At 40.5% G+C, this 10,046-nt stretch overlaps 2 protein-coding genes across 4 annotated transcripts; both read right to left on the bottom strand.

The window, feature by feature from the left end:
• Window positions 1-960: 960 nt before the first annotated feature.
• On the bottom strand, window positions 961-6,060 carry LOC131425873 (gastrula zinc finger protein XlCGF57.1-like). Of its 3 annotated transcripts, XM_058588125.1 has the most exons (4): window positions 5,935-6,060; window positions 5,610-5,862; window positions 4,918-5,109; window positions 961-2,232 (listed from the first exon to the last, which is right to left on the bottom strand). In XM_058588125.1, the coding sequence occupies exons 2-4, from the start codon at window positions 5,783-5,785 to the stop codon at window positions 1,062-1,064; spliced, it is 1,539 nt and encodes a 512-aa protein (XP_058444108.1). In that variant the 5' UTR covers window positions 5,786-5,862; window positions 5,935-6,060; the 3' UTR covers window positions 961-1,061. The 3 variants fall into 3 exon arrangements, with proteins under 3 accessions (XP_058444108.1, XP_058444107.1, XP_058444109.1); XM_058588124.1 differs by lacking the exon at window positions 5,935-6,060 and having other exon boundaries at window positions 5,610-5,926; XM_058588126.1 differs by lacking the exons at window positions 4,918-5,109; window positions 5,935-6,060 and having other exon boundaries at window positions 5,610-5,927.
• Window positions 6,061-7,957: 1,897 nt separating this feature from the next.
• Window positions 7,958-10,046, bottom strand: LOC131425871 (zinc finger protein 665-like). The gene is made up of 4 exons (XM_058588121.1): window positions 10,015-10,046; window positions 9,550-9,937; window positions 9,026-9,478; window positions 7,958-8,961 (listed from the first exon to the last, which is right to left on the bottom strand). The coding sequence occupies exons 2-4, from the start codon at window positions 9,915-9,917 to the stop codon at window positions 8,004-8,006; spliced, it is 1,779 nt and encodes a 592-aa protein (XP_058444104.1). The 5' UTR covers window positions 9,918-9,937; window positions 10,015-10,046; the 3' UTR covers window positions 7,958-8,003.

Genomic DNA, 10,046 nt, shown 5'->3' with positions numbered 1-10,046 from the left:
ATACAGTTACCCGCATATTTATCTTAGTCACGAAAACCAACCAGTTTTACAAAAAATGCACAAGGGCGTAACTTCATTATTCACACAGGAAGCATAAAAGTAAACAAATCGAAAAAGGGCGAAACTCTTTTTATGTTGATTTATTCAGTAGATATAGAAGGAAAGTTGTAAAATGTGCATACCTTTTAAAGATAAACGAACAGATCGTCGACTTATCAAAAATTGTTCGAAGAATATACGATTATTTCTAAATACGATTCGAAACCAAAGTCAAAACATTCATCGATGTTTTTCTCCATTTGCTGTCAATGTTAGATTCGCCGTTCTTTGAAAAACAGCTGATTTAAATTTCATGTAACGGTCCTGCAGGTTGCACTGTTGCCAGACTCTTACCGGAATTTCGGCAAAACCTGCTGGCAGACGCTGCCAGGCATCTGGTGGAAAATCTGCCAGGCACATGCAAGCGGGAATAATTTGGCTCATAACAACTAACGAATTAATTTCTGTAAATATTCTAATTGCGCGTTCGAGACTGTTTCGTACAATGAACATTAACGAAATGTCAATGTTCAATAGTACGCTTTAAGTGTCGAGTGTCACTTCACCTACAATAAAGTTGCATAGTACCAAAGACATCATATTAACAAGATATCCAGCTCTCACATTTCCCGAACAAATCTTTGGCAACATCCTTTTTTGTGACCATGGCACCCTCAGGCGAGTCCGCATCGAATCACGTACATAGAAGTAGGAAAGAGAAATGTCAAATTCGAACGCGTCAAAATAGCAGCACTGCGCACCCATACAATTGACATGACATGTTGAATGAGACGCCGTGCGATGGCGTTGCTGAACTGAAGATTGAGATCGCTCCAAGCTGACAGGGTCTGATAGTACATAATGGGGGATCGTTCCACTCATCAGTCATTCTCCCCAGTATAATTTTAACCTCGCCGCCAGGTCCAAGATAATCCCACATATTATTTTGCTATAACATGAAATTATGCAGTGATATTACAATATAATTTAGAATACTCCGACACAATTCATGACGATTTTATTTATAGCGGAACGTCATCGATTTCTTTCCCGGAAGAAATCTCCACAGTCGATATGTTTTGCTCGTGTCTATATGCTAGATGTCGGTTAAGATTGCATTCCCGAGTGAAGCTTCGTTCACATTTTGTGCATTTGAATGGACACTCTTTAGTGTGAGTTAGCAGATGAGCTCGTAGGTTTCCATTTGTGAAGAAAGTTCTCTGACAGGTTGTACATTCGTAGGACTTTTTCTTGTGAACGGAAATCTTATGCTTTGTGAGGTCGCTCTTGGTCGCAAACCGTACATTGCAATCACAACATTGGTATAAATGTGTTTTACTATGAATGTTAAGCTTAGTTTTTTGAGTAAACCTCTTCCCACATATTTCGCATTCAAATGGTCTTTTATCTCGCTCCAGGTGACATGTAAAGTGAACATTAAGATAACCAACGGAAATGAAGGATGAACTGCACAAGTTGCATTTATATGGCTTCTCCCCCGTATGATTACGCATGTGCTGGACGAACTGGTAATTGAGCTTGAACGTTTTGTTACAAAAACCGCATTGATGGGGGCGCTCTTCGTTATGTGTTTTCATGTGACGCTTGAGTTGACGGTCGAAAGCGAATTGTTTATCACAACGGTTGCACTGGAACAAAAGATCCGTCTTATGTACACTACCGTGATTTCTCAGTGAACAGACAGTTACGAAGTGTTTCCCACATATCTCACACTCATATGGACGCTCTCCGGTATGGGATCTCATGTGAATTAGCAAATGACGCTTAGTACTACATCCTTTGCCGCAAAAATCGCACTGATACCTATGCCCTCCGGTATGTATTCTCAAGTGATCTTTCATGTTGTGTTTGTTTTTAAACCCTTTTCCACATACAGTGCAAACGAACGGTCGCTCGCCGGTATGACCCCGCATATGCGTCTTGAGCAAAGACTGAATGGCAAAAGTTCTTCCACATACATCACATCTGTACGGTTGCTTGGAGTGTCCCAACTGATGCCGCTTGAACGCACCCAGTTCCAGATAGCCTTTACCGCAAATGTCACATCGGTACGGCGTTCCCTCGGTATGCGTCAGCATGTGACGCTCCAAATTAAACTGCTGAATGAAATGTTTATCGCAGTAGGGACAGCTGAAGCGATGCCCGCCGCCGTTTTGCGTGTCTTCGGAATCCCTGGAACGAAACGAGAATAATTCATCGATTATTATTTGTTCTACTTACTTATCAACAGTCGCAATCAGGTCTGGATATTCATGATTACTCTTTAAATTATGAAGAACATTTGCATTCACTGTGCTCCGTAATAAATTGAGGTGGAACCCATCGGTTAAATGATCACTCAAAACCAATAAAAGAACCGTTGGTTCTATGCAAGTGCACTGTTGCGAAGACCTTGAGGTCGAACGTTTATATTTATCTCGTTGTCACTTCGGATCGAAAAGAACGATTTGTTATTAGTTTGCTGAACTTTAATGAGGTCGTACAGACTCCAATCTATCAACAGGATGTGTAGGTTCTGGTCGTCCAATTGAGGTGGTTACTCCAGAAAACATAAAAAAAGTCCACAAAATGATCATTTCTACAATTGCGTGAGATAGTTGAGGCCCTAAAAATATTAGTGCCGCATTTTCTCACAGTTGATAAAAACCGAAAAAGGTGTTGATGATTCGGAGCAATTTGCTCATTTTAACAAGCTATAAATAAGATTTTTTGCGTCGATATGTGACAATGGATGAAGCGTGGATCCATCACTCCAATCGGGAATCAAAATGATCATCATATGAGTATACTGCAGTCGGTGAACCGCATCCGAAGCGTCCAAAGACACAACAGTCAACTGGGAAGGTTATGGCTTAAGTATTTTGGGATGCACATGGTATGATCTTCATCGACTATCTTGGAAGAAAATACAATCAATATCGCCGCCCAGTGAAAACGTTGCCCCCGGAGCGGGTGCCTCCAAGAGAAGTCACTGTTCTAAGGACTACAATAGTAATATCAGTGCTATTTCCTCTCTAATTTGATACAACATCTCCACAACATGGAAACTGGCCGAACGTGAAACGATACAAATAGAAGCTGAAATTGCACACCCGCAACTTATTCCCTATGGCCACGAGACCTAGACCATGTTGGCAGAGGACCAACGCACCCCTAGTGTTTTCGAAAGAAAGGTGCTGAGGAACATCTATGGCGGAGTGTAGATGGAAGACGGAACGTTAAGACGGCGTATGAATCACGAATTGCAACAGTTGCTAGAAGAACCACCCATCAAACGGACAACTAAAATCGGACCTCTACGATGGTCTGGGCATGTCATAAGGATGTCGGACGACAGCCCAGTGAAAATGATGCTTGAATCTAATCCGACTGGTACAAGAAGAGGAGCGCAGCGAACAAGGTGGAACAAGGCTGGTGACGAGCAGCCATCGACCGAGTTATGTGGAGACGTATGCTTGATACAGCACAGGACACCCTAGGACTATAGCAGTTAGGTAAAGTAAGTAACTTTCGGAAAAGAAAACGTTGCCTGGAAGATGCGGAGAGCGAGGAAATGGTACTACTGTGCCGTTCTAAAAAACAGAAGTTCTATAAAAAGCTCGAAAAATCAAAATTGAGGGGTAGTAGCAGGCGATGGGGGTCCCAACTACCACACTTCGGGAAGTTAAAGATGCTATCCACCAGCTAAAAACTAACAATCAACAGCTGGTAAGGATGGTATCGCAGCTGAACTCTTCTAGATGGACCCAGAAAAGTTGGCCACCTCTTTGAACCGGCTAATAGTAAGGGCCTGGAAAACTGATTAGCTACCGGAGGAGCGGAAGTAAAAAAGGCGGCCATATGGAAGCAATAGTTGATGGAGCAATAATTTGACAGATCCGTCGTCGGTGCGAGACCATACGATCAACAAAATTATTCAGATTTCAACTTCAGCCACACGGAGGACGATTAGTTTGACAAATAATTGCACAGGTTCCGCAAGAATCGCCAAGCTGAATACCGCCTACAGAGTTCTTTCCCAGATCATCTTCCGTTGCCTTTCACCTAAAACGAATGAGTTTGTGGGAAGTTATTAAATCGGCTTCATCGTGCGACAAATCCTCCAGAAATGCCGTGAATACCAAGTCCCAACTCATCACCTGTTCATTGACTTCAAGGCGGCGGCACACTACAGTTTCGACGACTTTCCTGGGAAGCTGACTAGAATGATTAAAGCAACGATGGACGATGTGTAAAATTGCGTAAAGCTTCCGGGTAAACTATCCAATTCATTCGGATCTCGTCGGGGACTGCGACAAGGTGACGGACTCTCATATCTACTATTCAGCATCGCCCAGGAACATGTAATGCGACGAGTCGGGCTCGACAGCCGAGGTACGGTTTTCACGAAATCAAATTAAATTAACTTTGGAGCTGTGGCACAGATGCGTCTAAAACAAAGTACATGCTTGTAGCCAATACCGAGCACGACAAGATTCGTCTAGGAAGTAATGTCACGATAGATGGGGATACCTTCGATTTAGTGGAGGAATTTGTCTGCATGTCACTGTTAATCATGTTGACCGAGCACTAAAAAACGGGCTTAGTGAGAATTCATTGCTCAGTCCAGCTGGGAGACGATGTGTGTGGCAGCCGGTTTGTGCGCAGGTATCTCCTTTTTGCGTTTCATCTTCGACTCATCAGTGCATTAACAGTTTATGTCGATCTACTAATGCCACCGTACGACTCAGCATAAACCACTAAACAGACGTAAAGTTAATCCTATTTGCAAAACACTAGGAACTACGGATGCTCATGATTAGCTCTGATATAACCTGAAATGAAACCTACCTTTGTCCAAATTTTAATTAAACCTACCTTCGCTCAACATCACTGGTCCCACACTCGTTCAGAGAGCGATCAGAGATACCTTCCTTTATATTTATACTAAATACTTCAGTTTTGTTTGCAGTTGTCAATTCGTAACCGCTTTCATCAGTGATCTTCCAATTCACGCAAGATGGTTCTGCTTCAAACTTAATCTCAATTTTAGCTGGCTCTGCTTGAACTCTTAAAGATCAAAAGTTGTTGATTAGCAAAATTTGTAATTAGTGCTTAGTGTGTAACAACGCCAAATGATGTCTCTCGTTTTATGATAGCGGCCAATAAACATTCTGGAATTTCATAGCAGTTAACTAAAGTAAAATAATCGATTCAATTGAGAGACGGTTTATTGGCCGTTATCATAGCATATGAATGTTTCATATATTTAAGTATTGACGTCCCAGTAAAAAGTATAATTCGTCTAAAATTTGTTTCGTGAAGGTTGAACGAAATCCATTGGACATTGAGCCTCAATAGTCCAACATTGGGCAATTATGATTCAATTTTCAAATCGTCCAACCAACAGTCAGCAATTTTTATTGCTTCTTCTTCAGCAAGAATCAGTAACACCCAAAGAATCACACCAAATGTTAGCTGTATAAAGTAAAACTTGAACTGAAATTCCTGTCATTGTCCCACTGGTTTTATTCTTTATGCTGGTATCTTAAACGATTACATTCACTTACATTTCGTCTGCAATATATTCACTACAGTTCGAAGCCATCTCTTCTGTGTCTGGAAAAGTTTCTTCGGAACTACACACATCATTCCTATTTGCTGCTTCCTCGTTAGGTTTCTCGGTTTTCACTTCGAAATCAATATTTTCGTCCATATCCGAGCCTGCTTTGTAGCCTATCAACATAAGCTATACACTGTTTTGTCGATCATCTTGATGAATTCCAACATTCGAAATTAAAATATCAGAAAATAAAAACTACACTGTTTGGTAAGTTGAATGAAGTTCATATTATTTATTTACAGAACGTTGTCAAAACAAAATAGAAAACAAACCTCATCCACTTGATAAGAAATCCGACTGCCGGCAAGAAACAGGTAAGCTGTCAAAACAGAGCTGGCAGAATTGTACCGCTCTCTTGCCAATCACCTCAAGCGCCGGCACATGTTCCGTCAGCATATCATGCCGGTATCGCTCGATGACTTAAAACCTATAGGACAGGGACTGGCTTTCTTTTCCAGAAAAAATATTATTCTGCTTATTCGGTTTGTTCCTCCCCTCTTAGAAAAAAACGTTCAACGGTGGTCCTTCATTGGTCCAATACGTTGGATCATTGGTCCAATGAAAGTCCAATCTATCGTTCAACGGGAGGCTAACACGGGACCTTCGTTTGCCGATTTTGAACCGAATGCCATGTTTTTCGTACAACAAACCCGGCAGACAGAGGTCCATTGTTGAGCCATTTTTTACATGAGGAGTTGGAGCCCCGTTGGACTAGTTTTACTGCAGAATTTCTGAAATTTTTTTCACTTATTTTTTAAAACTAACACTACGTACCTACACAATACTTCTACTTCACGTAGAATAACAACAAATTTTCTTTCTATGTAAAGGTAACACTTAATTTTCAAACTATTTTTGCAAGAGAAAAAACAACAACAAACGGTTCCAGCAAATTAAACGAATATTTCGTGCAATATGTCGTTCAACAAGCGCTCAAATACCAACAAAATAGAACGGCCTGCTGAGAGGGTTATCACTCAACTCTTTGCATGAAATGATACCCGAAACTTTCGACTTTCAAACAGAATAGTGATATCAAAGAAAATCTTTTTAATCATATATATCACAATAATCGAAAGAGAGGGTGATTAAAGAGAAACTGCGGCAAGATGGACCGTGACCCACTTGTACGCGGCGGGCAGATTTCCCCCCAGACGGTTGGCTATGTCTGCCCGCCATTTTTGCCGGAATTCTGCCAGAATTCCGGCAAAAGTCTGGCAACAATGCAACAACCGTTTCTGGCAGAGAATTTCGCCTAGCGTTTATTAACGGTACTATTTTTGTCGGATTTTTGCCATACAAGATTGGCAGAACCGGTTTGAATCGGTTTTACATTATTAGCGTCTTGGTTTTATTTTTTCAATAAAAAGTACATATGAAAGGCAATAAGTTATTGCTTTTCATATATACTATTTATGGACAATGTTAACATTACTTTCTCACTGCCAAACATACGTATTTTAATCTCATTTACTTCGTCTCAAGATTTGTTTTTTGTATGTACATGCGGAATTGTCGAATATCAAATGAAGTCGAATAAAAAAAAGAAAAAATAAAAGGAAGAGAGAAATAAACAAGACACATACGGCGAGATAATGACGCAATTTCGCCTGGACAATTTTGACAGCAGCCGGAATGCAGCCAGCCTTCTGACAGTTGCCAGAATTCCTCACAAGCGGGTGTCCTAGATATAGTCGATTACTTTCAGGCAGAGATGCCATTTATACAGATTTACGCATACAGAATACAGATTTGATACAGATTTTCTAAATTTAATACGAATTTCCCAAGAAGTAAAATAAAAACTTTTTCGTATGAGCAATCTATTAGTATTTGATTGCAGTGACGAGAGGCAAAGTCTTGGTCTCATTGAATTTATAATGTGTTGGAATAACATCTTTTAACATCATTTTATTGTTGAAATTTATTTTATTAGTGAATACAGATAAATACAGATTTTTATAGGGAATAATACAGATTTCCTATGAAAATATCTGGCATCTCTGCTTTCAGGTCCTTTTGAAATGTTTACGTCGAATTGGCGTTTACAATACACCAGGAGAAAATAGGGACTTGTGATTAACGACCATTCAACGGTGTAGGTAAAATTAGAGTGCCTATAACCAGAGTGACGACATCTCATCCGTAATGTTGGCAACAATTCAAAACATTCCATTAGCTTTACATTGAATTGACAGGTCGTTTGTTCGTTTGGAACTGGTAGCTGTCATTCCAAACGAACAGCTGTCGCCACTCTGATTATAGTCACTCTAGGTAAAATAATAAATCACTATCGCCGAATTTTTGTTTTATTTGCTATAGTTTTTTTTTGTGTGGAAACCTAATCCGCACTTTTTTGCGAATGTACCATTCGATGAGTGCTGAGCCGTTTTCTTTGAGTGAACCGTGCCCCGCATACATCACATTCAAACTGTTTATTATTTGGATCCAAATGGATTCTACGGTGATGGGCAAGGTAACTGCCGGTACTGTAGGACGAACCACAAATTTCGCATTTATGTGGTTTTTCGCCAGTATGGCATCGCATGTGACTAACTAGATGCGAACTTATTCGGAATGTTTTCTCACAAACACTGCATGGATAAGCATGCTCGTTTGTATGATACCGCAAATGTTTCCTGAGCTGATCACTAAGGGCGAACGTTTTACTACAGAGGTCACATTTCAAGGGTCGTTCGGTTGTGTGTACACTGCCATGATATCGCAACGAAGCGATAGATGTAAATCCTTTGCCACACACGTTACATTTGTATGGACGATCTCCCGAGTGCGTTTTCATATGAACGACCAGATTATTTTTGGCATTAAATTCTTTTTTACAAATATCACACTGATATTTTGCTTCGATAGTATGCAATTTCTCATGACCTTTCAAATAGGATTCGTTGGCAAAACTCTTTCCACATATACCGCATTGGAACGGGCGTTCGCCTGTGTGCGATCTTCTGTGCGTAATAAGATAATGCCTTGCGGAATAACCTTTATCACAGATATCACATCGGTACAGATGTTCATCAGTATGTCTTCGCATATGCTGCTTAAGGTTGCGAAATTCGGAGAAACTTTTCCCACATACGTCGCATTTGTTCGACTGCTCGGTGTGATTGAACATGTGCCGTTTCCATGATTTTAAACCGAGGCAGCCTTTACCGCAAACATCACAACGGTACGGCGTTTCCACATGAGTTCGCATGTGGCGTTCAAAATAAGGCAACTGAACGAACTGTTTATCACAAATGTGGCATTTGAAAAGATCGTCCTGTTTGTCACCAAAATGACTGCAACAATTAATTAGGAATTGGAATCAGAAATCTTCTAACTACCAAACCAATAAAAACGCACCTCGTATTGAAGATTGGATCATCTTCATGCTGAAACCGGTGTACTTTGAGTTCCTTCTTCGTGAAAAACACCATTTGGCAGACATCGCAGCTGACAGTGGTAGGAAGACGTGAATGCGACTCCATATGCCGATTAAGACTGGCAAGTCTTGGATAGCTCCGACCACATATTTGACACTGATGAGGCTTACCCCCACCGTGCACTATCATATGTTTGCTCAGATTTGCTTTCGTTCGTAAACTTGTCCCGCAAACCGTACACTCAAACCGACTCTCGGTGTGAACTATGATCTGATGTTTCTGGATCTCAGCACGGGTAGGAAACTGTGCTCCGCATATTGAGCATTTGTGCGAGCATTCAATGAAATGGTCACTAAAACCTGCTCTCGATGTGAAGTCCTTTCCACAAACTTTGCATCTGATCAGCTTTTCCTCAGTGGTTCTGTTTTGATCTCTGAGGGGAAAGATGCAATGATGTTTCAATAATTATAGCACCATCCAGTAATAAGAAATTCGACAACTTACCTTAGCTCGATCGAGTCTTTGTTGAAATCATATCCAGTAACACTTTCCGTTATTAATTTACAGATTTTATCAGTTTTTTCTTTCATCTCTGTTCCGTTATTAGCAACGTTGGATAGTACCACATCTTGAAACTTAAATTCCGTTAAATACCTTTCGTTTGCAATGCTATCGGTATAGTTTCTAGGAGTTTGTGCTGCCAATACTGGAATTAGTACTACGTCCCCATTGAATCCTTCTCTGTGACAGGAAATGACAGTAGAAGACACATCTCCGCCCATGGTTCCTGTAGTGAATCCAGCGGACTTCTCCGCTTTCTCACTTCTCATGCTACAAACCTTTTGGAACATACCATCAGAGATGTTATCCATTTCGTGTCTGATTCGCTCGTCTGCGTTCAGAAGTTAAAAAAAAAAAACAATTTTAAAACTGCACGATATTTTATTAACTTATTGAATGAATAATTACTCCGATACACAAAACGTATCAATTTTGCTACA

Source organism: Malaya genurostris, chromosome 1 (genome assembly GCF_030247185.1).
Source record: "Malaya genurostris strain Urasoe2022 chromosome 1, Malgen_1.1, whole genome shotgun sequence".
Lineage (NCBI taxonomy): Eukaryota > Metazoa > Arthropoda > Insecta > Diptera > Culicidae > Malaya > Malaya genurostris.
This window is presented reverse-complemented; position numbering and strand designations above follow the sequence as displayed.